Source organism: Filicampus tigris, chromosome 14, assembly GCF_054856515.1.
Source record: "Filicampus tigris isolate MCC_2025a chromosome 14, RoL_Ftig_1.0, whole genome shotgun sequence".
NCBI classification, from domain to species: Eukaryota; Metazoa; Chordata; class Actinopteri; order Syngnathiformes; family Syngnathidae; genus Filicampus; species Filicampus tigris.
In genome coordinates, this window is record NC_141230.1 from 19,468,963 (window position 1) to 19,496,578 (window position 27,616).

The following is a 27,616-nucleotide window of genomic DNA, read 5'->3' on the forward strand; positions in this document are numbered from 1 at the left end:
CAAATGAGATCTAATTTAGTTTGAAGACCAACGAAAGGTCTCGTGGATGGCATCGTACACGCTGAGCCACCTGAATGGGACATCTGTCATCACTCCATGCGCCCCCCCCCCCCCGTCCATGTTTACATGCCTTCTCCGTGAAAGGTCATCAGGAAAGGCTTCCTAAAAGCATTCATTCCGACTAATACTTGAAGATCAACCTCACCAAGAACAGGCTGTGTATTGATCCGTTCTCACCGCAAACACCCAACGCGAGCACAAATCACACCATTTGGTGACTGGGATTGAAAAACTCCGGGGGAAATATGGTCCCTGATATAACTCAAATCCGGAACCTGAGCAAAAGCGCTTTCAACTAAAGACATATTTCGATGGAGGGACACATAAACAAAGACGCTAATCCTCCCGTGCATATTTTGTTCTGACGGTTATTTATTGGCGATATAATTCCACTTTTGACCACCGAATGGAAGCGCGCTATTTAGATTAACACTGTCAATTTAACTAAAGAAGAAGAATGAAAACAGGAAGTATGTGCGCAGGAAGACGAGATGCCAAAAAAAAATAATATATATATATATATATATATATATATATATACAAGAAGTGGAAGTCAACCCAAAAAAAGCCACAAAAAATATGTTTAAATGATTAATATTGTGTTTGTGGAATATGAGTTAAGCAGCAAAATCCATCCGTTTTCAGCCACCTCAGGGGGCGGCCATTTTGTCGCTTTCTGTCGACTGAAAATGACATCACAGTTGCTCAGGTAACAACCAATCATGGCTCACCTGTTTTCTGAAGCTCAGCCATGATTGGTTGTTATCCGAGCCCTGAGCAGTTGTGATGTCATTTTCAGTCGACAGAAAGTGACAAAATGGCCGCCCCCTGAGACGGCTGAAAAGGGGTGGATTAACCCTTATTCCACAAACGCAATATTAACCAGATTGCCGTGTTTCGACTAGTGGGGCTGCATAGAACATAATCTTTGAAAGAAAACTTCGGGGTAGACCCCCGCTTCAAGGATTACCTGTTGTATGTTTAATTGTGTTTTCCAGAAAACTAGTGAGAAAGGACAATCATCTGTGCTGTCGAGGTGCCATTGAGCAAGGCACCAAACCCCAATTGTGTTTTGAGGTTCAAGCATCCAACTGTAGGTCGGCAAGCCAAACTCGCAATCTACTTGAACAGCTACGACTACCGCTTCTACTCTAGCTCGCTATGTCTACAATACTGCTCACCTCGAGAGCCGTCCAGACCAAGCCGAAGCTCAAAGAAAATAATCGGTGGGGTTGTAGTAGAGGCGCCTAGCGACCTCCACTCGTGTGAAGTTGTGCAGGATCCAGGCCTGGAGGGGACTGTTGTTACAGTACTCCACAGTGGGGCCGTAGGTGCCGTCCTCGAGGCGGCTGATGGTCAGACATGACTGGGTGATAATGTGGAGGAAGGTGTGCTTCTGCCGCCAGCAAAAGGGAAGGGAAGTCACAGCGTTATTGGCACGACATTTTCACACGAAATATTGAGATTGTCTGATTTGTTTTGGGGTTTTTTTCTCTCTCTTCTTTGCAGTAAATTTAACCCCATCAATTTCAACTACGGCAAACGTTAGAATAGGTGACAAGGTTTTAGTGTCGGGTTTTGGGCGACAACAAATAACAAAAAGCCTCATAAATAAAACGCTTACACAACAATCTTTGACATGCTGAATGCCCAAAAAAATGCAAATCACCGATTTGAATGTATTTTTAGTCTTTTAATAGTGTTCGAGGCAAAGAACACAAATGTCACAGCCGTTGGAAGTTAATGTGTTATTTATGCAAATCGACACTCCACAGGGGTTCATTGGAAGGATTGGTGTGTCATTGAAATGCTATTTGGAAACGATTGTACGCACTCAACTGTTGGATGCAAGCCTGCTGTAAATAAGCTTTGCGAGTCGCAGACCTCGAGGGATGAGGTAACGCCTTCGTATACGCCAGCAGCTCGAGGGAAATCATCATTTGATCCCTCCCTTACTTGATTTTTTTTTTTTTTTTTTTTTTTAGGGGAAAACGCTTGATGATACAGAAAGAGATGGGCGGGGGCACAAAGCACTTTGGTGGCATTTCGATAGTTTGGGTCATCGACTCCTCTTTTCTACTTGCGGAGCAATACGCTTCAGTATGTTTTTCTTCTGAGGGCTTGAAATAAGGTCCGTTAGGGCTGGGTATTGTTGAGAACTTCCCGATTGGATTCAATTTCCATTTTGATGCTTTTGGTTGCAATCCAATTCGAGTTGATAATGCTTTGATTTTGATTCAGTAGTAAGTAGAATTCCATGCTTTGTGTGTTCTGCGTGGCACATGCCTGTGTTCTGGATTCACATAGGAATCCAAAATGACCACAAACTTCAGAATTAAAGCGGCACTGGGCAAGAATACGACCTTCGTTAAATTGTTTTCACAACTTTTTTGATGAAACATTGACCCACAAGTAGTTGAATGGGACTTTTGTCATTCCCTGGGGGAGGGGTCTGTATCGTTTTTACTGGCAGTAAGCAACTTTGAGGAGGATGGGAGCAACCCTGGCACACCAAAAAAATACAACTGTCTTAAATTGCTTTACGGCATACGTCACTTCCTCCTTTCGCTATAAGGACGGAAGTCGATTCGAACGTCTACGCGCCGTTACTGGTAACATGGCAGAAGCCCCAAAACAAACAAAAAATTTTAAGTATTTTTTAAACAAAATTAGATTCATTATCTCATCGCTATTCACCTTTCACACAGCCACTGGAAATAGGAATGTAATTCAGTCCAACTTGCAGGCCAGCGAGAGCTCAGGATTTCACCACACAACGCGTGGGAATTGTGGTTGTCTTTTGTCAAAACACATACACTTTTGTCCACATGGCGCCGCCATAATCAACAAAAACGGACATATGACACAATGTTGCTTTAAAGCAGTACTTGCCGATATTGAACTGAGAGGAAATATTGCAATGCATCGATATTTGTGCCCACCCCCTAATTCCCACTCATTTCCACTTCTTGGGAGAAAAACTCTCTCTAATAGTTCCCCCCCCCAAAAAAATAAATAAATTTTGACCTTGCATAAATATAGATGGGTGAATTCACTGAGAGACCGCATTTGAGAGACTGCTGGAATAACAGAGGTGATGTCAAAAGGCACTTGGCCCAGTCTACACTTAAAAGTGGGTCACCTCCAAGTTTTTTTTCCCAATGCACCCCCCCCCCCGCCCCCCCATACATACATCCGCTCCAAGTTTGTCAATTACCAAGAGCTCAAAATGCTTTGGGTTTGGCCACGGCTGAAAGCATATCTGCTGGAGCCTGGACCCGTTTCGATGACATTACCAGCACTTAGTCTACCATGTTATTCAGAGCATCATGATATTTCCAGATTTGGAAGGTGGTTGAGTGACAGCAGGAGGGTGAGCGCTTGGGGGGGGAGGCCAAATCCTCACAATCAAGGTGCTACTCATTATCCTTTCTGGTGGCCCGGCAAGGCTACCCTTCAACCCACTTTCACAGTCCAGAAGACAGATATAGCCCCAAGGGCAGGAAACTTGGCTTGGCATTCATTTTCTTAGTTTGATAGGAATGTCTGTTAAAACTCTAAAAAAAAAAAAAATAAAAAAATAAATAAAAAAAAAAGACAGCAGCGCCACCACGTCTCTGGGGATCCGAAGGCCAACCTTCTTGAACCAACTGAAATGTAAAGGTTTTCTTCAGACGTGTGATCCTATTGATTACATATTCTTAAGGGAAGCCTAATAACTCAGAAATATCGATCGGCCGATATTAAGTTCACCCCGTGGTGTGAGGGAAGTCGAAACAAGAACAATTTTCTTTTAACTGTCCCCTACCATACTTGCCCATTCTCATGCAAACTGGTATCCCTTCCCCATTGCACAACAAATAGCAGCGTTCTCTCAGGAATCGCGCCCCTAAAAATAGCTGGCAAGCGACTGTTCAATACTCCGAGGAACATTTAAAACCATCCTGTGCCATTTCGACGGTAAAGCTCTTCTGCGCGATGTCTGGTCTGATCAAGTCCTTGAGGCACCCTCGCGTCTCTGCTCCTGCGGTGTGCAAAATATCAACGCTCACGTGGGAGTTCTATATCCCCCATTTGACATTAGATTTGAGATTGGACCATAGACAATGTGACTGATCAAATTCAAAGTCATTTCAAGCGAGTGAATTGTGACCCAAGGCGAAAACGAGGAACGAATAGGATGACAGAAAATTCAGGTGTTCCTGCCAACGGGATGAGTTTGATTTTTCTGAATATGTTCGATGCGGGCCCACTAGTTGAAACAGGGCAATATGATTCATATTAAATATGAGTTAAGCGGCAAAACGATTTTTATCCATCTCAGGGGGGGGCGGCCATTTTGTCACTTTCTGTCAACTGAAAATGACATCACAGTTATCTCAGGTAACGGCCAATCACGGCTCAGCTGTTTTGTGAAGCTGAGTCATGATATTGCCTATTTCCTATTTAAAGCGGAAGTCAACCCAAACATATTTTTTTTCTAGAATATGTTCGATGCAAGCCCAGTAGTTGGAAAAAAAGCGTTCTGATAAATATTGCGTTTGTGGAATAAGAGTTAATCCACTCGTTTTAAGCCATCTCCGGGGGCGGCCATTTTGTCACTTCTGTCCCCTGAAAACGACATCACAACTACTCAGGGCTCAGGTAACGACCAATCGCGGCTGACCTGTTTTCTGCTTAACTCATATTCCACAAACGCAAAATTTGTTTCAACTAGTGGGCCTGCTGGGAACACATTTTTGACAAAAATATGTTTGGGTTGATTTCCCTCCTTTAAGTACATTTGCGAGTCAATTGAAACGAGATCGTCATTACTTCAGTATTCATACTTTTTTGTGCCATTTTTTTGTTTGGTGGTGTGCGGTGAGACTTTTCTGATGTAAAATGGGTGCTTTGCCTCAATAGAGGTTGGGAAACATCGCACAGTCCACAAAACCCACAGAGCGTTTTCAAAACATTCTGACTTTTCTTCCTTAGTTTTAGCTTGTCCGCTTTGTATTCAAAACACACATCGACCTTGGTGGGCGTACTTGTTTATGATCTTTGCTGAGGTCATACGTCCGTCTCCAAGTAAACAACAAATAAATGGATTGCAATGTGATTTAGTGTGGAGGAGGAGCGACACAAACAGTGGCGGAGTTTGTTTCTATATTTTGTCCTTAACACTGATTTCACTACACCGAAACTAAAGTAAAGACTACTGCAAAAAACATTCTGTTAACTTAACACTGTTTTTTTGTTTTTTTTAATTTAAATATATATTATAGTCAATTTTTCAAATGCCTCAGGTGCATTGGAATCAACTCACTTCACAGTTGCTTTGTTTATGCACAAATGCAATTTAAAAAGCATTTAACATGAATTTATAAATAATAATACCTCCCAGTCTATTCGTGATGTATGATTATGGATGCCTGCTCACTATACAATAACAGGAGTTGATTGAATTTATTCCTAAGCATACATTTATTATCTTGGTCTATACTCTCCTGCAGGCTCCGATACAGCAACCCCACATCCTCCAATTTACGAGGCCTTAAAATGGCCTATAAACCATCTCCATAAACCTATACAAACATTATAAAAAGATTAAAATGGCACCGTATTCTGTACTTATTCATGACACGGGAACCCAGGAGGATGATCAGAACATGTATTAAAAATGGACACATAGTGTGACACTGATAAACACTTCAATCTAAAAGGGGCACAGGCTCGCACTGACCACCGATCACAAAGTAAATGATCTAATCTAATCACCACCAACACGCCACACGGTGCGTAATGACAAAAAATATGTCACTACGTGGGACTCACAATCTAGCACAAATGGGGGGGAAAAAAAAAAAAAAAAAAAATCGCCATTCAAGTGATGGATCCCACTGCTTACCTCAAAATCATATGCCCATTTGCCAATATACTGGGTGAAAGAAGAGAACACACAATAGGAGAAAACAGCTGCTCCAGTGAAATGTGTGCTTAAAAAAAAAACAACAACTGACATTGAGCACCACCTGGTGGTCAAATCCCCAGGAAAGCTTATGCTCATGTAAGCTCCAGATGACACAGGGGAAAAACATCTTTCTTACCTCAGCGTCATACTGAAACATTTGATTGCCCTTCATGTGGTGACACTTGAGCATGACGACAGGCCCGTTGAGGCGGGAGACGTCCAAACAGAGGTCGTCCGTCCGGATTTCTTTGTCCGCCGTGTATGAGAACACCTGAAATCAAGGCCACGAAAAGCAGTAGCAAGGTCACTTCCATTTATTTTCCTTCTGAAGAGCCTTCAATTATCAAACCTCAGCGAAGTCTGCGTGGAAATTGCACGTTCTGTCGCTACCGAGAAACGATAATTCTACCGATTATCCTCTTGTCAAGACAAGACAAAAATGCGCACTGCAGGTATTATTATTGTCCGCTTGGGGTCACCGTCCCCACATCGCACATTGTAATATGTGTGACTTTGGTGTGTGTGTGTGAGTAGCTGGCTGTTAACCGGCTTACCGTTAGCCTGTCGAGCCATCGCTCCTGAATTGTTTTTTTTTAATCGTTTTTTTTTTTTTTTTTCGTTACCGCTTGTTGAAAAAAGCCATTGAAAGTGCACCGGCAGCTGTGGCTATCCTTAACCACTACATTACAATATCGGTGGTAGGCAATATTACACGTTCCCTTTTGCTTTTGCGTTAGGTCAATTCTGCATTGTTTTCGATTGTTCTTGCAGTAAGTAAGTATAATGGGTGTTCGTAAATGGGGGTGTGTCTATGTGTGCCCCGCGTTTAGCCGCGATAGGCTCCGGCTCACTCGCAACTCTAGTAAATGGACGTATGGAGTTAAGGAATTTCACGAGTCGACTTTTTCCACGCAGGCAATCGTTTTTTTTTTTTTTGTTTTGTTTTCCCCCCTCACCTGGTTCCCACCCATGCCGTGGCAGTTGAAGAAGCCAACTTTTTCGTTCTCCTTTCGTCCCATGTTGTCCACGCATTGGTTGGTCTCGACATTCCGGATCTGTCACAGTCACAAAAGATTGCTGAATCTGTTGCCGGACAAACATGACAGTTGCACAGCTGGTCGTTTCTTTACGCAGACTTTCCTGGTGACTGAAAACATTGCATTGTCCGATGACATGGCACGCGGCTACTAAATCCTGAAAGTTGCCATTTGGCCCGCGGCTTACCACGGGTGCATATACGTTCCCTGCCAGCCGGCAACATTCTGGTTGAGGCCCTCACGTTTCTCATCTTCTGTCATTTCTACGGATGAAAATTGGGCACCAAGCAGCTTTGGAGCTCATTTGCGGAGGCGGCAGACTCGAATGAAGCTCCCCTGTCAGCATTAGCGGGCGCCGCTCGATAAATAAATGATGTTTGATAATAATACTATTATTTCGGTTCACATCTATTTCACCACTACGTCTTTAATGGCAAAACATGCAAAATAGCTTGTTGTTATAAACTCTGAGAGACCTCTTTGGTCATGCGTCTGCAAAATCTACCCAAATAAAAACCTCGAGGCGCGCTCCGCTACATTTGCCGCCGGTGATACTGAGTAGTGGGGCAGCACAGTATATCGTAAAAAATATCGATATCGCGATATTGGCTCATGCAATGTGCATATCGCAACGACACGCAATCGTTTTCTTTTGGAATCGTGTGCCTTTATCGGAATTCGACCAGTCAAGACGCAAACTTAAATGTGCGACGCCACCCAATAGTTGAACATTATCTTGGGTAATTATCTAAAAATACATTAAGATCGTTTATTTTGCTGCATGGAGAAAAAAAAATGTTTCATTGGATAATAGAATGTCATTTCTTTAGGAACATGTTAAATATCGCAATAATATCGACATTGCTTTATATTTGCTTACTAGCTTTCTCAACCCCACCGTGACTGAGGCGGGTCACTTTTGAACAGCTTCTCTGCGGGCGTCCACGGAAATCACGACCCATCCGTTTGCCTATCCCGCCCTCCCGCGTTGTCCTATGACCATCCCCGTTTATTCCACAGTGGCCTGAGACGAACATAGCGTCGATGCGGCCTAAGGTTGGCACGGCAACATTATGTGGACCAGGAGAGCAGCGGTCAATAGAGCATCGAATTTCAAAGACGCCAGTAGGAACCTTGGTCGGATTAAAGGCCGATTTCTGACGCTGGCATTTCATTTTACCGTTAATTAAATGGTGCGCTCACTCCAGACATACTCACTGCCGTTACATTGACACCAACATTAAACTCGGTTTTTTAGCCACCGCTATCTTTTTTTTTTACATTATTCCAACAAAGCTCCAATAAGTATCTCTCTAGTGTACAAAATGCGTTTAATCTCCACGATATAGCAAGACTGTGCGGCATCGTTGCCTCGGGATTATATCTCCAACTCACCGCGCACGCTATCCTTGTGCGAATGCGATTGTAGCACGCAATAGCCACCTAGTGTTTGTTTATCGCGCGAGCGCTAGCCAAACGCCGGAGAATGTTACAACTCCAGTTTCCTCGAGCCCTCCTTAGATTCCATTTGTCCCAAAGCAATAAGATAAGCAAAGACGTCCTGATTCACAGCAAGGCGGCGAGGCGGCGTATCGGCGACAGATCACAGGACAAAAATAAATAAATAAATAAATAAATAAAGCTCATACTTCACCAAGCGAGTAATATCTTCTCGGGATCTGGGAATCCGGGTAGATGTTCTCCAGATACCAGGAGAAGGGCCTGCACTTCAAGGCCCCGCGGAGAGCTTTGCGCGAAGACACGTCGCCGTAGTTGACGCGCATCACCCCTGCAGGCACGGATTTGGACTTTGTGATTCAGCGCAAGGCGACACAGGCTACCGCCTTTCAATGATACCTGACTTTCAAAGTTGTTCTAATTCTGATATGATTGCACCCGCGGGAAATAATGTAAAGCGGGTTGATTCATCTGCGGCTCAACTTTAGTACCGCGCAGGCTACCTGCGCGACCCTTTGGAAAAAACGAACGGCAGACGTAATTGAGGGAGAACAATGAATTGTTGACAGGGCGATGCTGTCCGCTGGTGGCGTTTGACAGGTATTGCTGGAATTAGCTCGCTCGCTCCCGTGAGCGTTGACGTTCGTCGGCGCACTTTAATCAGGGCCAATTAAATTGCAAATCAATTTAGATGAAAGCGATGAAGGCCATTCCTTTTTTTTTTTTTTTCTTTTTGCCCCCCCCCCCTGGCTTTCACAATCCCTTTTCCTCCCTCTTGCTCGGTCTGCGTCTGTTCCGAGCGTCACATGTTGCGCATGATGAATAGCCTCTTTGATGGTGAAATCACCAGCGCGGCGCTGGGACCGGGAAGGGGATGTACTTTTAATAGCATCGCGAGACGCCGCTCCCAAACTCACACACGGTATTCTCACATCATCCCCCCCCCCCCCCAAAAAAAGCCGCCAAGGGAACCGGTTAGCGATTGAGGGGTCGTGCTGTGCGGAAACATTCATCCATCACGCAAGCCCGCCTGCTGAGGTGACGTAGAAAGGTCACAATTTGCACGGAAAGATTCCGGCAGATTTAGCGATGATCCCTCGAAGGCTGGCCGGTATCGAAAACATTTAAGAGGAGATTTCCAGCGGGGCCTTGCCGGAGGCTAATCACTTTAGCGAGTGGACAGATGGAGGTGGGGCTCCTCGTGCAGCCTGCGCGGTCAGATGAATGGTTTATTTCGGTTGTACGCATAATACAGAAAAGAAAAATACACTCATCATTTCAACACACTTCACGTTGACCCCGTTTCGGGATGCAGCTATCAAGTATTTTAGACGCCGTTATGCCAACGATTAATCGGATAAAAATGATTTTAGATTTTTAAACACATAATCGGATGAAAATAGATGTTATATATTCAAACACAGTTACGTGGATGTGAGTTGCAGGTATTATTTTTTTGCCCGCTTGGGGTCACCATCCATTTTCGTATCTGTGAATTCCGAGTGGATAATATAAGGAGGCCTTTATTGATCCCACAGTGGGGACATTTTCAGGCTTTCAGGCTATATGGCTTTTAAAGGCAGGAGCTTTACTGGTGAGTGACGTGGGTGTCAGCGAATGAGAGTGTCGAATTGGCCGGTTGTTTCTGTGTGAGGAGCGACTCGACGCAGGTTGTCGCTGTCGACGTGTTTGTGAATGTGCTTGTTCCGTGTTCTTTTTTTTTTTTTAACCTTTTGTTCAGCAAAGCGATTGAAAGTGCACCAGCAGCTGTGTCTATCCTTCACCGTTTGCAGGTGAATTACAACATGTTCCAACTCGCGATGGGAGGCTATATTAAATTAGCTTGAAATTCAATTTAAACATTAAAAAAGATGATAGAACCACATTTGTTTTGGGTAGGCATATCGGTAGGACCTGAGTGGTGTTTTTTTTTTTTTTTACGCCTGGTATTAACCGTGCATGTGTACCGTATCTGTGTATAATGTGCAGTATTGTTCATAAATTGACACACCCAAGCAGAATTTGTCATATTTTTGGCAATTTTTTGGAAAATATGACTGAAACCATTCTGAAACGCCTCATCGTTTCATTTGAATGCTAATATAGATAGAATGACTGTATTTTGCCTGATGGCTCATCTTACAAATTCATGGACAGTCGTATTTACTGTAAATTAAATTTGCTCACTTAACTACAACTGAATACTTGGCTTAAAAATGAAATGCCATGTAATGAGGGAGCTTTACAAAGATAACCCTCATTTTTGATTAATTTACTAGGGCGTCAATGACTAATGTGAACCAACACATACCATGACGCTGTCCAGTCAGTCGTACACTACTGCAAACTACAGCCCAAAAAAAAAAAGATGTTTTTTTTGCTTTCTGACAGTCAAATCAAAACAGAGTTTTATGGGAGGACTGTTCTGCTCCGTACCTGGTGATATGATATAGAAGAAATCTTTGAAATCGTCCATCCAGACTTCTGCCAGCCGCCTGTTGTTTTTGTTGATGACTTGGCCCGTTCCTCCAGGGAAACTGTAAGGAGTAGCCTTCCGGAAAACATGGCCAACATGGGAACACGTGACAATCTCCAAGGAACCGCCACACTGCCAGATCTGAGCAGAAATAATGAAATGGCAAAAAAAAAAAAAAAGTCAGAACAAAACAGACACTGTAACGTGACGGATTCTTTTTGTCTTAACGCAATCACTTTAGGCAAATGGCCACCACACAGAGTTTCGGTTCTGTAAAAGGTTGGCCCCTTTTCCACTGCATGCTTTTAGAGAACGCACTTGAAAACTACTATTTTTTACACATTATGTCGTAACATTCGGGGACACACAACAAAATATGACAAGAATAAAACGGGTATGCTAATGTTAGCTCACCCAGTCTCTGTGCCTTGACACTGTTAGGTCTGCTGCGATCAATCGAATAAGTCAATAATACAACTACAGCAAAAAATAGAAAGTAAAATCTCTGCCCTGAAGCCTCGCAAAGATCATTTTTCCACATGGACTAAGTCGCACAAACCACTCTGATTTTTAAAGCCATACACATGCAAAGTCACAGACACTACAATAGTACTTCCTTCCCGTCCTGTGTTGCTGGGTTTTTTTTGGGGGTTTGTTTTTTTAAAGTTTTTCTCGTTTCGATTGAATGATTCAGTGCGGCGTTGTTTTTGTACTTTCACGCTGGGCCGTTTTGAAGTGGACTCGCTTCACCACCTTAAATGGAGATCAAAAAAGCCAAGTCAAGTCAGTATTTTATTTATTTATTTTATTTTTTTACTTGACCACCGTTGCCAAAGAAGCTGTCGTGAGTTTTGTCTGCGTCTCTTAACATATAGAATCGGAATGACTTGAATTTCACTGTGATCATTGGGCTGAATCGGCAGATCACACTAAAAGCAAGCCGATTACCGGACCGATCCGTGTTACCCCAACGAGTGTATAAAATGACTATACGACTGAATATTTGTGTCAATACTTTACAAACAACTCTTCTTTCACACTGAATGGCCGCGACGAGGATCCACCGTCACCATGGAGATGGAGAAGCCTGTCAGAAGCTAATCCCTGCCATTTGGAGAGAAAAGCCCATCTCCTCATGATCGAAACGCTCATTAAATACATCCAAGATGTTGCCGAGTATCATCGGCACAGCGGTAATGGCGGAACTCCCATAAATTCAAACACAGGTTCTGCCAAGTTTTCTTTCCGCTTTTTTTTTTTTTATTTATTTTTCTCCCCTCCCCACTTAAACGGAATCGATTGGAAACACGGCACGGCAAGAAAAAGGCGAGACAAATGGCGTTTTTATGTAGTCTGCTTAAAAGCCCGAAGATGGGCTTTCATTTACGTTCGCTGTCAGCAAGTTAAACAAACGGCCTCGGCTGTGGCAGGAAACGAGTAGCGCCAATCACCGGAAAGGGAGGAATGCCCTTTCCACTTGATCACAAATGAGTAAAAAAGTGTTGTCACTCACTCGGAAAGACATCTCCAGGTTCTCTCCTCCCCAGATGTCCATCCCCGGATCGTAGCTCCCTATTTCTTCAAAGTATGTTTTGTCTATGGAGAAGAGCCCTCCCGCCATGGTGGGGGTCCTGAAGGAAAACCCGCGATACAATTGGGCAACATCCAACATCGTATCTGTTTGTCTATTCTTGTTTGCGAGGGGGATTTCACAAGACAATGCAAAGTGTTTTGACAAATGGGGACCAAAGCCTGGCAAGAATTGATTAGTCCTGCTCAATTAAGAATGCGGCGACAATAACAATCTTTGATCATGAGATGTGCGGATGAAAAGGCCGGATTTCTGTCAACGCTTGTGGTGAAATTAACGGTCCATGTCTTTTGTGCGGCGTGACACTTTTTTTTTTTGTTTTTTTTTTTTGTGTGTGTTATCGGACTTTCTCCCCGGCTTTGATCAAAGGCGTTTGTACTCAAGAGAGAATTGAGCGGAGCCAGAGACCGGCGTTTCGGCATACCTGACAGGAAGCGTTCGGTCGCCCTTGCGTCGATCCATCTCCCGCTGGGGGACCGGGTACCAGCGGAAATTCAGCTTCCAGTTGAATCCGCCGTAGGTCATATCCGAGCCCGCCATGTATTCAAAGGTCTCGTCGCTGATGACGTCGATGATGGGGCACACGACCGCTGTCCTGGTTTACGATCCAAAACAAAACAAAACAAAACAAAACAAGAGAATCATAAGTAAGCGTGAGGCTTAGTGGTTCGCACCAGTGCCTCACAGCAAGCCAAGTTTGGATCATCTTGGGGTGAGGTACTAACCGTCAGCTATGATAAAAGTGTACATGAGATTTTCAAATTCAAACTGCTAACATGGTACGCACGTGCAGCTTTGCTAAGCTAGTCCAGGCTTCGGGCCCTAATGGTCACCATCAAGTGGCAATCAATGATTTTTTTTTAAAAGTCCCATCACGTTGGCGGAGTCTAGAAGAAGTCGAAAGAGACTTCTTGCGGCGCTAACACATACCTGGGCTGTGCTGAATCTTAGAAAAGTTGTCATTTGCACGTACATTTCCGCATATAATCTTACACAGTATCTATTTTTAATCTTACACAGTATTCATCGCTCAGCGGGAGAGGCGAGGGAAACGCAACGCATATTTCCATATATAATGTTACACGGTGTTTATTGCTCAACATGGGGGGACTTTGCTCGTGAAAGTCGGCCGAAGTTTGAAGTCGGAATCGCTAACGGACGCTCCGGATTAGAGCCGAAATGGGCAAGGCGAGATCGGTCTAACAAAAAAACGAGTTTTTAATTGATTTTTTTTTTTTTTTTTACAAAAATTGTTATACAGCGTACACAATTTGAAGTGATCAAAAAACGTATAAAATACGGGGAAGTTGACAGGTATGCTAACAAAAAGTGTTAGCGTCAATCCAGAGGCCGAGGGAGCAAAACATTCTTCTCTTCTTCTCAACTATGAATGAGCTTTTTTTTTTTTTTTTTTTTTTTGTAACAATCCTATTAGGAAGTAAAGAGGTCCACATTGTACTGTTGGGATCAAATTTCGATACGAGAAAGTCAATATGACTCCCACCTGTCCTCTTTGATGCGGGCCAGCAAGGGTTCCAGCCATCCCGCAGTGCACTCACAGTGGGCGTCCAGGAAGGTGATGACCTGACCTTTGGTGGCAGCTGCCCCTCTCAACCTAGCTCGGATGAGGCCTGACCGCTGCTCCATCCTCAGGATCTTCACCGGCACTTCAAAGGTCCGCACATAGTCCTCCAACTTTTTCCCTAAGAAGTCTGAAACGCAACAAGAGGCGCTTGAAGGAAAACTGAAAAATCCCCTAACCATAATCGAATCACCCAATCAAGCACTAGTCCATATTTATTTATTTATTTATTTCTTTAGACTGTATGCTAGCAACATCTCACGTGTTGTTCAGTCAAGAGTAAATACCGCTTCCTCTAAGAGAATAATACCATTAGAGTAAAACCCTTAATTGCTTAATTGCTCTTCCTGGCCCCGGGTACATTTTGCGTCATTCACCAACCTCGCTCACTGAAGTCATCCACGAGCACAATTTCCACGATTAAGTGTCTGGGAGAGCGATTGATGACACTGTGGACGGTCCGCAGCAATGTGCTCCACGCCTCGTTGTGGAATACGATGACGATGCTGGTGTTTGGCAAGTTGTCTGGGTATACTTTGGTCTTGCAGCTGGCGGGGGCGCGTCCGGCAGACAGAAAAGCGCAGGCAAATAAGTCATCGGATAAATAGTGCACGAGTAACAGAGGCTTTGATTCAAAACTAGCTGAATTTCTTGGTTTGGCTTCTGTGGAGAGCCTGTTGAAAGGTTGTTTTAAAGTTGAAAGATCACTTGCAAATTTTGACTGGTAGTAGAGCAGACAAGAAAAGGAATACTGTACATTCATTCATGCAATCAGGTTTGTAAATTCAATATCATATTTTTTTTTTAGTTGGGTTGTATGAAGCGGGATTTGTAACCACGCCTGGTATATCTGAGTTGTGTTTCAACTTGGAAGGTGCATTAAAGCGGAAGTCATCCCAAACATTGATTTAGAAAATGAGTTAATCCACCTGTTTTTATCCATCTCAGGGGGCGGCCATTTTGTTACTTCCGTCGACTGAAGATGACATCACAGATGCTGGGGGCTCAGATAACGACCAATCACGGCTCAGCTTCAGAAAACGGGTGAGCCGTGATTGGTCGTTACCTGAGCCCCCAGCAGTTGTGACAGAAGTGACAAAATGGCCGCCCCCAGAGATGGTATTCCACAAACGCAATATTTATCAGAATGCCTTGTTTCAACTAGTGGGCTTGCCTGGAACATATTCTTGAAAAGAATGTGTTTGGGTTGACCTCCGCTTTAAATAATCGTAAATTTCCATATTTAATTAAATAAATAAAAAAATTAAAATAAATTTTTTTTTTAAAAAACAGAGAGCCAATTCTTTTTCCTCATCAATGGATTAAGATACGTTGCTGCTAGTCAAGACACAGAACTTGAGATTTCTGAAGTGATGTCGCCGAAAGAAAGTGAAAAATGCAAAACCAGCGTTGCCATTGGCATCAACTCGTCCTTGGCTTGCCGGCATGGATGTCCATCAGCGTCGACAGCTGAGGCGAACGCACAATTACACCCAACGGAATGATGCTGAATACATAATGAGTGTGGACAGGCGGGACGGGGACCCGGGAGTGGCGGTGGGAGGCAGCGGAGGGTGAAAGAAGTCAGTGGAGCAGACAGCATTGCTACTTTAGTCCCGTCTATTCAGAGTGACAAGAATGAGTGACACAACTAGGCCAGGAGGTTGCCCTCCAGCACAAAAGCCAGATTGCCATTCAGAGTCAGCGATTTCGAAATCCTGTAGCTTTCAAATGTGCTCAGCAACCGCAGCTGCTAAGAAATGACAAGCCTCTGCAATATTGACACTTAGGGAAGGATGGCCCGTCTTTTACACTTTGTGCGGCTAGTGATTTTTTTTTTTTTTCGCCGTGTGTTTTATAAGATGATGTGTCAGCAATTCATCCGTGCGCGCCCCAACAGCTAGCTGTACAAACGTGGGACAAAGGCGCATGCCCCGGTTCTTCCAGACACACAGTGCGGATTGCCGGAAAGGAAAATGCTGGGGCGATTTTCGAAGGATTCAAACGCACGATGATACGAAGACGTAACCAAACAAGATGTATCTTGGCAACAAAGGGTGATGCGGTTTGCTCCTTGAATTCTCAGGAAATTCTCAAGTGCCTTTGGTGACATCAAGTAAATCCATATCTCACCTAAATAAGGGAGAGGGCCAATTGCTCTCCTGAGATTTACAGATGTATTTGTTTGAAAACTACAATAGTGTCCGGCAAAACAAGCGGTAGGGATGTAACGGTTCACTGAAGCCCCGATTCGATTTTCAATTTTCTGTTCCCGATTTTTGATTCGATTTTTTTTTAAAAATCGCTACCGTGCTCGTCTCTGTGCGCCAGTGTGATGCTGCAGCCATCCACGAACGCAATACACACTAATGTTTGCCGCAAGCGCATAATTTGATCTACACATTCAACGTGTGCTATGCATCTGGAGAAAAATGTAAAGACATTTTTTAGCATTCTAAATTAGTATATTCTAATGACCTAGGTAGGTTGTCTTTTGTTAGGTGTTGCTGTACAGGGCTTGTGAGTGCCGAGATTTCCGAGTTCGATTCGTCTCGATTCAAATCGATTCGTCGATTAATCGGTTTGTATCGATTTTTAGCGGCTTTTCGATTCATCGTTACGTCCCTACTAACCGGACATTGGTCACTCATTCCACAGACAGCCTCCTTCCAGACACTTTCAACCAACTGTCAACCAAGCAATCATTTTGTAAGAGACCGGTTTTCAATAAATGTACAATCAAGGACCTGGTTTACATTGCTGGCAGTAAGTAGACATGGTCTAGGCTGCCTTTTGTCATCTGTCATCAATTGGGAATTTACTGGCCAATGTGCATTCCCACCCACTCCGAAGGTCAAGTTTTGAGTCGGGAACCAAAAGGACACTTTTCTTCCTTAGAGATAGGGTGAGGAACTTGGTCATCCAGGACGGACTCAGAACCCTGAAGAGCCAATGAGGTGACTCGGGCATTCGTTTAAGATGCTCCCCGGTGAGGTATTCCAATCATGTCCCGCCCGGTGGAGAGCTACGACTTCTCACGGCTGCCCTGTGAACGCCTCCGTGACCACCCTGGTGAAACTTAGAGAGGCGGTCAGGCACGAGGAAGTCCGGCGTCCCGTCTTCTACCGACGCCCCGCGGCACAGTTGAGTGGACATAAATCGACGGACGGTCAATCAAAGACAGAGTTGGCGCGCGACATAAATGCGCTTTGGCCGTTTTCCGATTGCTTCACTTGGGACCACACGCTGACAGTTTTGGATATAACTCATTGACTTTGCTCGAAATTGCTGTCCAGACGCAAGTGAAAGTGGGATTTATACTTCAGCTTACTCTGCTCATTAAATCGTAACGTGATCTCAATGCCCGATATTTACTTCGGATGCACTTTAACACCATACTTCATACACAGGTTATTAATAGCTGACAAAGCAATGAATGTGTCACGCACCCGTCCAAGCGGACGTCCGGCAAACTCCTGTTGAGCGCGATCATGTCGCTGGCCATCAGGTTGAACTGGTTTATCTTAAACAGCTCCTTCATCTTCTCGTGGTCCTCCTTGGCGATGTTCACGGACTTGCCCATCTCGCCGGGACCCTCGTGGCTACGAGATATCACGGCTGAAACACAACATTTGCATTGCGTTGTCAGCGGCCACAACATTCAATGTGCCGGCCTGCACCATTTAAAGTGGAAGTCAACCCAAACGTTTTTTTTTTTTGTTGTTTTTTTTCAAGAATATGTTCTACGCAAGCCCACTGGTTGAAACAAGGCAATATGATTAATATGAAATATGAGTTAAGCAGCAAAAAAACACCCGCTTTTAGCCATCTCAGGGGGGGGGGGGGGGGTCATTTTGTCAGTTCTGGCGACTGAAAATGACATCACACACCCTCAGGGCTCAACTGCAGAAAACAGGTCAGCCGTGATTGGTCGTTGTGAGCAGTTGTGATGTCATCTTCAGTCGACAGAAGTGACAATATGGCCGCCCCATGAGAAACACCCGCTTTTAGCCATCTCAGGGGGGGGGGCGGCCATTTTGTCAGTTCTGGCGACTAAAAATGACATCACACACCCTCAGGGCTCAACTGCAGAAAACAGGTCAGCCGTGATTGGTCGTTGTGAGCAGTTGTGATGTCATCTTCAGTCGACAGAAGTGACAAAATGGCTGCCCCCTGAGAAACACCCGCTTTTAGCCATCTCAAGGGGGGGCGGCCATTTTGTCAGTTCTGGCTGTGTTTCAACTAGCGGGCCTGCTGGGAACATATTCTTCAAAAATACACGTTTGGGTTGACTTCTGCTTTAACGAGAGCTTTTACGTTTGCAAAGACAAAAAGGTCTGCCTCGGTAGGTAATCTGTAATCAATAGTAATTGATTTTGTAGTTTGCAGTGCTGTAGAAAAGTGTTTATGTTGTCCCCCATTGTGATCAGATAAGACAACGATGAGCTTTTTATTTTTTATTGTCTTTATCGAGCAAGTGTGTGGTGTCTGGTGTGTATTGGTGCACTTGCGGATGCTACATTATCAATTGTTCTCAAATGGTATATCGTCGCTGTCGGGCGGTCAATTTCACGTTTGTTCACAGATCGATGCTGACATTTTCGCGCATTATTAACAAATTCAACTTGGTGAAATTGCTTGAGAACAAACATATTGACTTTCTTCAAGGCTCCACTGTTTCCGCGTTGCAAAGCTCAGTCCCTTCCCCCGATCGGCGGAAGCCGCGCGGCGTTATGTTGCTTCAAGATTTCAAGTCTGGATGTTTTTGCCAGACGAAAACAAATACGGATGCATTCGAGTGCAGCCAGTTGGTGCAAAAAGGTAGCGCCAGCCACAAAGTTGCGCTCGGATTCATTGCTGCTTATTCGGGTTGACTTTTTTTTTTTTTTTTTTTTTTTTTTTAATGAAAAAGCGGGTTAAGAATGAAGGCCTCACCAATCACAAAATATGAATATAAACGCTGCTTCCCCGTAGCTCAGACTTGGGACGCTAAGATTTTAAATGCAACCCTCTGCGGCTGCCCATTTGATTTCATTTTCTTTTTCAATCACAATTCAGACACTTGCCCGAATTTGTAAACGGACACGCCATCCCGCTGCCGCTTTGTTGCCCGCAGTTACTCGCGCGGCCAAATGTAAAGTATTACACCGGCACCATTAGCCCAATGCAAATAAATCCCACGGATTTATGACGACACTCCAGCTCTCTCGAATAATCTCTTAGGGCAGAGGCGGCGTTTGCGATGAAAGTGTGGGGGGGGGGGGGGTCAGCCACGCAGCTCACATTAGCTTCATGGCCGCAGGTTAAGAGGATTCCCATCAACCCCCTGCAAATGGAACTGCGCGGGGGTCGGCCGATTGTTAACCTCAAGTGATTCCCATCGCCGCATGCGGACGAAGCTCAATTTGGTGGGCTGCAGTCTTTACCGAAAAAAAACAACAAAAAAAATCTCCCTGGATACACTTCCACCTTGTCTCGCCGACAACGAGGCACTCCCAAGCGGCCTTGTGAGACCGAAGCCCCAGTCCGCAAGTAAGATACGTTGACGTATCGTCAAATTGTTCCACTAAAGCGATTCACTTCATTTACGGAATGGCAATCTCACCAGTCTTTGCCATAAAAAGTAAAAAAAAAAAAAAGCTTTTGTTGAATTTTACGAGCATTTCGGTCACGAAGTGATGAATCACGGATCTTGTGCTTTACCAGGCAGCAGTAATCATTTACTTGATTTGCTTTTAACCTGAACTGTGTAAGTGGTAGAAAATGGACGAGTAGTTTTGAAACGTTGAACATGCAGTAAAGTATCGGATTGTGGTGTTAGCCCGCCCTTTGTGTGACACGTTTTAAGTGGAAGTCAACCCCACATTTTTCTTGACATTAACTGATTTACTGCCAGACATTTTCAGCGCCTCTTTTACCCTAACGTTTGAAAAAATTGGGAAAAAAATATAAATAAATTCAAATAAGATTGACTGGCTGAACTGTGAAAAGACGAGTAAATTCGTCAATGGCAGTCAATGAGTTATTTTGTGGTATGCCCCCCTCCCCCCATGAGTTGAAACACAGCATTTTTCTTACAATCATGTTTGTGGAATATGAATTAAGAAGCAAAATCCACCCATTTGTATCCATCTCAGGGGGCGGCCATTTTGTCACTTGCTGTTGCAGTTGCTCGGGCAACGACCAGTCGCGGCTCACCTGTGCTCTGAAGCCAAAAGTTGTATCTAATCAATATCTACATTGGGTCTGTAGCGACATGATCAAGACCCGTGAGTCAAATGTACTTTCATTCATGACAGTGCACTTTTTTAAAATTTTTTTTTTTACTACTTCAACTTCAGCAATACACGTTTTTATGACCGGGCTAGCAGTCAACATTACAACCGCATCCTGCGCAAGGCGATAAACGATACTTCTATACGCGCTGTCTATTTTCCAATCAAAACAACTTAATGTTCCCGGACATTTGGATCATAATTAGTGTCAGTAGCTGGCAGCTCTGCCTCAGTCCAACCTTAAAAGCAGCTTAGAAAGCAGCTTAGTGGAGGGCATGTGAGGAAATGAACTGCTTAAGCGGACCCAAACACAAAGAAAGAGCGCCGTCTTAAAACGGCAATTTTGGAGTCGCTGTTGGGAGCGGCTCGGCGTAGACGGACTCGACTCGGACCTTGCTGCGGACAAAGCGTGGAATTATGCGGCAGCTCGCTTTCCCAGACCTGTCGAGATATCGTATTCTCCTTATATATCGTCGTATATTATATTGTATAATTCTAGAACATTTGGAACGCATAATACCGTTGCCCATCACATAGTCCAGTTGATATCAGATCTTAAAGTTGAACTCAAGATCAAAATGTTCTTTGCAATAAATAAATTCCGGGTGCCCTCTGGCTCGCCTGTCGTCACGGTCCGGACATGTGATGTTCGCAATGCGAGCCCGAAGGCACTTTGACGTCAGTTTCGGTCGGCATTAATCTGCTTACAGGGGAAATCAACCCAAACATGTTTTTGTTTTTTTTCAAGAATATGTTCCCAGCGGGCCCGCTAGTTGAAACACTGCATTCTGATTAATATTGCGTTTGTTGGAATATGAGTTAAGCAACAAAATTCACTCGTTTTTAGCCATCTCTGGGGCGGCCATTTTGTCATTTCTGGCGACTGAAAATGACGTCACAGATGCTCAGGGTTCAGGTAAGCTTTAGAAAACAGGTCAGCCGCGATTGGTCGTTACCTGAGCCCTGAGCAGTTGTGATGTCATTTTCAGTCGACAGAAGTGACAAAATGGCCGCCCCCAGAGATGGCTAAAAACGGGTGGATTAACTCTTATTCCACGTACGCAATATTTATCAGAATGCCTTGTTTCAACTAGTGCTGGGAACATAGTCTTGAAAAAAAAAAGTTTGAGTTGACATCCGCTTGTAATTCTTATTCCGTGAATGCAATATTGATCGGAATAAATAACAGACCGCATTTATTCAACCCCTGAACACTTCAGTCTCCGCCGAGCCTTGTTTGAGACTGCGGACTCACCGCGGAGGGCGGGAAGCAGCGAGCGGTCCTTCCTGTCGTCGCATTTGTTACATTCGCTGAAATAGAGCAACAAGAAGACGTCCACCAGCACCCAGACCAAAGAGGTGGTCAAGACCACCTTGCAGTAGACAAACCGCCGCATCAAATCGTTTGGATGCCAGCCAGCCTGCCGACGCGCTCAGGAGAACTCAGCGTGCTGACGTGGTCTTGGAGATCTGAAGACGGCGCGAGGACTTTGGAAGGAGACTGGACAGCTTTGGACAGCCGGCATCATGCTACAGGAGAGGCACGAGAGGCAAAACCAGTCAGGATGGTTGACCCTTTCTAAATTTGGACTTGTGCCAATGTTTTAACCAAACTTGAGACTTTGCCTTGAAAAACGTTTTCAGACAAGTGTCACGAAGGAGAGCGGCGGAAGGTCGGAGGTAGTAGCAAATATTTTGTTCCTTGAAAGAAGTCCATTAACGCAACTGACACCGGTGTCCTACTTTCGCACCCTTCTCACTCCAAAAGCGATACATTGAATCTTTTTGATCACAGTTTCACTGATGTTGGCAACCGTGTGTTTCAATCTCACGCCATCTGCTCGACATGTTGATGAGTAGCAAACGTTGGCGACAACTTGCAGCGAAAGGAAGAAGGCGGGAAATAATAGGTAGCGCTCTCAGGGTGAAGCGGTGCAGTTCTACGCCGCTGATAATTGCAACGCCAATAATAAGTTGAGTAGTAATAAATAAGGAGCTAAATATCAAACGCCGAGCTGTTTATTGTCTACGTTTTTTGTTGCCGTTGTGTGGATCTCAAGAGAGATCTTATTTGGAGATCAGCAATGATGGCACTTTGTTTTTTTCCTCAGTTATTACATTCACCGACACACAAATTCAACTTTTTCTTGTAGGATTGTGACTTATTTCTTTAAAAAAAAAACAAAAAATGGAAATAAAGTCAGTGAATGCAATTGATGACTATTGATGTCAAATACGCATTAATCATTTGGAGGGTTGGCGCTCAATTTTGCAAGACAAGGTTAAACCAGAAATCCATTGACCAATTTCATAAATGAATCATTTTTCCCCCCATCTCTCATCTGTAATATTGCGAAATTATTCGTGAAATATCATGAGTACATTCATGTTACTTTACAAGTTTCCATATTCTTGTTCATTCCTTGCAGAGTAAATCGAATACTAGAGTAAAAGTGCTACAGAAAATGGAAACTGGCGCGATTCAAATTCTCAAGGAAGAAAAGATTCAAACTCTCCCCTTTGGTTAAAATGTTACCCTGAACTTGATGAGTGAAAGTTCTTTGGCTCTGGCCACTTGTCTATAAAAGGGCAAGCAAGCATTGAGATGTTTCTCATGCATTACCGCGGGTGAGGGAGCACATTCATCTTCCTCAACTTGGAGTATCCAACGACCAGACAATGCATTATCATATTGGCACTAATATTTGAAAAAAAAAAAAAAAAAATAGCAAAGTGTACCCGCCCTGCCAGGAAAGAGGAGGGAGGGGATTACGGAGCAGATCCCATTAAGTCCATTAAGCAAATAGAGGGAAGCTTCTTTTATACCCCATTAAAACATATACATTTGATGAATAACACATTCGCACTGATTTTTCAGGCATACTTACTGCGCATTGCATTTTTCCCCTCTTATTGAAATCGTGGCAGACTACCGTCACATGCTCTGTGCAGACATGGTGCAACGTGAAGGAATTGCCTCTGTAGAAAGAAAGGTGCATGTGCACGCGTCACCACAACATGTTTTAAAAAAAATATATATATATATATATTATCCGGTATACAATTACCTCGTTACGGAGACGTCAGCGCCCGCATGTACTGGCAATGAATGAATCCTCCCGTGGTGTTGTCAAAAGCACACCAAGTTGGTGTCCGTCTCAGCATATAGTAAACAAACCGGTGTGATGTCGTCGCCTGCGAGGTGCTCACCATCATCGCGGTACCTGCTCGGACTCCTTGGCTCAATGTCGCCGCACGAAATGCGTTCTCTCCTTCATAAATGGAGTCGCTTCGTTTAGGATTGTGTATGCAAAACTGGTCTAGACATGCGCCCCGGTTGCGACTGGAACGCCGAGCGCACAGAACAGGAGAGAGAGAGAGAGCGAGAGAGCGAGAGAGAGATTCGTTGCAGTCTTAACAGCTCCACATCGAGCCGCTAATGTCTCCGTGTCTCGTCCGTGATTGGCCGACAGAGACGTCAATCTCGGCGATACTCTTGGGGAGGCGGGGCTTGAGCCTGAGCCTTCTTTATTCTGTCGAAAACGATACACGAAAATGACAAATAGGAATAAAGTCATACCATTAACGGTCGTTATAGTAATGAATTACAACATGTTTTCCGTTATTTAAATATGAATTAGATGTTAAATGTGCACCTCAATAAATCAAAATGTATCTATCTATATGTATGTAATTATACTGTATATATAATTATAATTATAACTTGTCATGGATCAAACACCTGTTGGGAGTTTTTCCATTTAGCTCCTTGCTAGAGAACAGTAGTATGATCAATATAGTATACTGCCTGGTCACATGACACATATCAGCAGCCACTTGCTGCTAGCCAAAACTTGCCAAATGTGTGTGGAGCTATTTCACAATATTTCTTAGTGTGGGAGTACAGGTAGTCGTGTATAGTGATGTACAACTGTACTGTGTCATATTGAGGACTGTTTCTCGTATTTTGGTAGCGAAAGGCGGGCAAACTATTAGAAACACCATTATGATGTTCTGCAGCCACAATAAAACACGTTGTTGAATTAAATTATTACACCGACCATCAAACGTGTGCTTCCTCAGTTATGTCAGGGTAGTATAAATCCGTGTCATATTGAACGTTGCTTCCATCTAGTGGTAAGAATTGCCTTGCCTGTTGCTTCTGTGAGTGAGTGTGCGTGCGCGTAGTGGATTTAGATACTGTTATAGCCACTACCTCATCTTTTGATCAGGCTATTTCATTTGAAATACACTTGAGTTCAAAGCCTACATTAGACTCATAAATCATCCAGAGACTAGTTTCCAAACATCCACTAGATGTCACCAAAATATCTTCTAATTGTACACAGAACTGGATTGGAGCTCCTTTAAAGGTGGTGTTGCAATGTATTATCACATCTTTTTTTATCCTTGATGTTTAACCGTTTGGCAACATACAAGGCCGCACCTCCTTTCAGGTTAATAATCGCTTCCATCTGATGTACACTGAAGGAATGCAAACGTCACCCCTATTTCTGACTGTTAAGATAACCGCAAAATCCATAAGTGAATGTTTCATCTCGGTGCATAATTTAGTTCTCAGTGGAATATTTCCCCAAATGTAATCTCTACCTTTTTGCAAAATTTAAGCAACTGGATTGCCAAAGCTGTCATGGGCTGTCATTGCCTAAGCTATAAGGTTATTACACTCGGTTTTATCCAGCTTTGACCCATAGGGCTGATTCCAAAAAACAGTGGAAATAAAAAAAGTCAACACATTTTTCTTTATTTTGTTATTTTTGTAGATGGGCGCAGCTAGAAAGGGGCGTGTGAACCGTTGTGGGAGAGAACACAGCAGGCTTCTTTTCTGGCTAATGGAAGTGGCTCCCACTTCCATTGGCCAGAATGGACGGACTGGAGTCCATGCAGGAAATCGGCAAGAGTAAAGTAAAAGTACTGCAAGAAAATCTCCATTTGCCGATGATGTAAAGTTGGCCGATGTGATGGCATCCACCACACATGTCCACGGAGCCTCGATCAAATCCACCGAAATCGCGTTATACCACCTGCGCCACAACTTAGACCTGCTTTCACCTGGTCTCAAGTCTAGTTTGCTTTCTGTCACTGACTACACACCAAAAAAAAAGTTTTTGTTGAATTTACACAATTTTATTTCGTCAAGTGGTTGCACAAAATAAAATCATCTATATCGTTTTTTTTTCCAGTGTAGATTGTCAGCTGCGCCAGCTGGCGCGTAGCAGGAAACTCGGTCCGCCGGAAAATTCCCAAACACGGCAAACTAGACTTGCCCCGGCATGAAAATGAAGATGCACCGGTTTTTAAGCTGAGCACATGTATATGAAAATAGAGTCCTTAGTACATCCATATCCGTATGCATATCCATCATGTAATACTTTCAAAGTATAACAAAAGTTTTTTATTTTTTAAGTGTCAAAATGTGTTGTTGTTTTTTTTATTGCGAACTCCTCCTCCTTCGAGTACAGCACTGTACTGTACATAGGAAGGCCACTAGTACGGGACAAAATGAGAGTTCATGCAGCAGTCTGGCCTCAGGGGGGCGCTCTTGCTATGTTTTCCCGCCTGTAGGCGTGCTTAAAAGACAGCCAGCCTGTGTGTGCGCGTATGTAGAACGTCTCTCTTGCGCTCTCCCTCCGGTGGTCCATTGTGCTTCCAAACTGCGAGGGAGACCACACGAGATGCAAAGCCGGAGCAGAGTGTTCAAGCCCAGCACAAGAGCGCCGTGCGAACTTCTCCGAGTCCCTTCCTCCTCATCCTCATCACTTGGGACCAACCCTCGACGCATCACATCCACCTTCAAGTTGGAAAGTTGAATTGTTCTGAAGGACGGGGAGAAGGGCAAAAGTGGCCATGAACGCCACCGGCTTCAACCGCACGCAGGGCAGCTTGCTCAACAGGACAGAGGGCATGCTGTGCTGCAACCTGTCGGCGGTGGTGACCGACGAAGGCTTGGCGGCCGCCTCGCCGGACGAGAGGAGCCTGTTCGTCATGCGGGCGGTTCAGATCGCCGTCATGTGCGTGCTGTCGCTCACCGTGGTCTTTGGCATCTTCTTCCTGGGCTGCAACCTGCTCATCAAGTCCGAGGGCATGATCAACTTCTTGGTGACTGACAGGAGGCCGTCCAAAGAGGCCGAGGCGGTCATCGTCGGAGCCTATTGAATTAAAAAGCGCCGACCGGGAGTAATTGGGGACCTCTTGCCTGTGCGCGATGAGATGAACCCAGGAGGTAAAAAAAAAAAAAGGGGGACACTCCTGCAGGTCCTTTTTTTCTAAGAGGCCTATTTGTTTATACAGTATTCACTGTTGTAATGTGACGGTAGTTAACAGTCCTTGTCATTTGATACGTCGATGGCAAAGGAGCATCATGTAAATACAATACTGTATGTGTTTTTGCATACAGTGAGCACAAGTGCGTGTGTGTGAATGTGCAATGCATCTGCTTATTTGGAATAAATTCACTCTGCAATTAAAGACTCCCCTCCCTGACATACGGTCTGGTTTTTTTTTTATATTACATATCTGCTCATTCATTTTTTTTTTTTTTCCATTTATGTCTCCCGAATATCCGTTTCCGTTTAGTAGATCTCAGGATACGGAGAGGTAGAATGTACACTAGTTCATTTCACTTTTGAGCTATTCATGTTTAGAATATCTGAAGGGTCCAAAATGTGTGAAGTTAATCACGTCAGTGAAATAGCATGCATCTCTTTATTTGTCTTTTTTTTTTTTTTTTTTTTTTAATGTGGAAAACACTGAATGTGAACTTGTTTTGGATGGAAAATAAAACATTTGGAGGGGCATGCTTTTTCACTGGAGTGCAACAAGTGTTTTATTACATGATGGCTTTAAAGCAGAGTAACGAACTAGAGGTACTGTAGATTTACATTTTCTGCCCTCTGCTAATTGTGCAGAAAGTAGTAGTGGTATACTAAAGTCAAAATTCTGGGGTTGCCTTGTCATTAATGGCAATGCCAGTATTCTTATCACACATATACCATCGATGCTATTTTTATACTAGCGTGCTTTCATGACACTTAAAAATTGTCCCAATATCTTTCACGGGAAAATGCAATTGTGCTTGCTTTTAAAGCAGGGTAAGAAATGATCTCTTTTTTCCTCTGGGGCTCCCCCAAAAGATGCATATCAACAAGGCAAGTGGAATTACG

General features: G+C 44.0%; 2 protein-coding genes across 10 annotated transcripts in view; one reads left to right on the top strand and one right to left on the bottom strand.

The window, feature by feature from the left end:
* The window catches only part of galnt13 (polypeptide N-acetylgalactosaminyltransferase 13), a 30,040-nt gene extending 6,182 nt beyond the window's left edge, over positions 1-23,858 (bottom strand). Inside the window, exons 1-14 of one of the 9 annotated variants that reach the window (XM_086052566.1) lie at positions 23,501-23,858; positions 23,321-23,411; positions 21,688-21,962; positions 17,607-17,775; positions 14,539-14,705; positions 14,080-14,287; positions 13,000-13,170; positions 12,498-12,615; positions 10,945-11,125; positions 8,700-8,839; positions 6,970-7,068; positions 6,150-6,284; positions 5,951-5,980; positions 1,322-1,456 (exon numbers count right to left, since the gene is read on the bottom strand). In XM_086052566.1, coding sequence (XP_085908692.1) covers positions 1,322-1,456; positions 5,951-5,980; positions 6,150-6,284; positions 6,970-7,068; positions 8,700-8,839; positions 10,945-11,125; positions 12,498-12,615; positions 13,000-13,170; positions 14,080-14,287; positions 14,539-14,705; positions 17,607-17,775; positions 21,688-21,829 — 1,695 coding nt within the window. In that variant the 5' untranslated portion in view covers positions 21,830-21,962; positions 23,321-23,411; positions 23,501-23,858. Of the gene's footprint in view, positions 1-1,241; positions 1,457-5,950; positions 6,039-6,149; positions 6,285-6,969; positions 7,069-8,699; positions 8,840-10,944; positions 11,126-12,497; positions 12,616-12,999; positions 13,171-14,079; positions 14,288-14,538; positions 14,706-17,606; positions 17,776-21,687; positions 21,963-23,320; positions 23,412-23,500 lie in introns of those variants that run through there. The other 8 variants (XM_086052559.1, XM_086052562.1, XM_086052563.1 and 5 more) reach the window with 8 other exon arrangements.
* Positions 23,859-26,074: 2,216 nt separating this feature from the next.
* rprma (reprimo, TP53 dependent G2 arrest mediator candidate a) lies at positions 26,075-27,190 on the top strand. Its single transcript, XM_086051890.1, has one exon. It carries the CDS (start codon positions 26,301-26,303, stop codon positions 26,607-26,609), a length of 309 nt encoding a protein of 102 aa, XP_085908016.1. The 5' UTR covers positions 26,075-26,300; the 3' UTR covers positions 26,610-27,190.
* Positions 27,191-27,616: the final 426 nt, after the last annotated feature.

Bases quoted from the DNA above. Each gene is read 5' to 3' on its own strand.
- rprma (XM_086051890.1), top strand. From the start codon at position 26,301: ATGAACGCCACCGGCTTCAACCGCACGCAGGGCAGCTTGCTCAACAGG.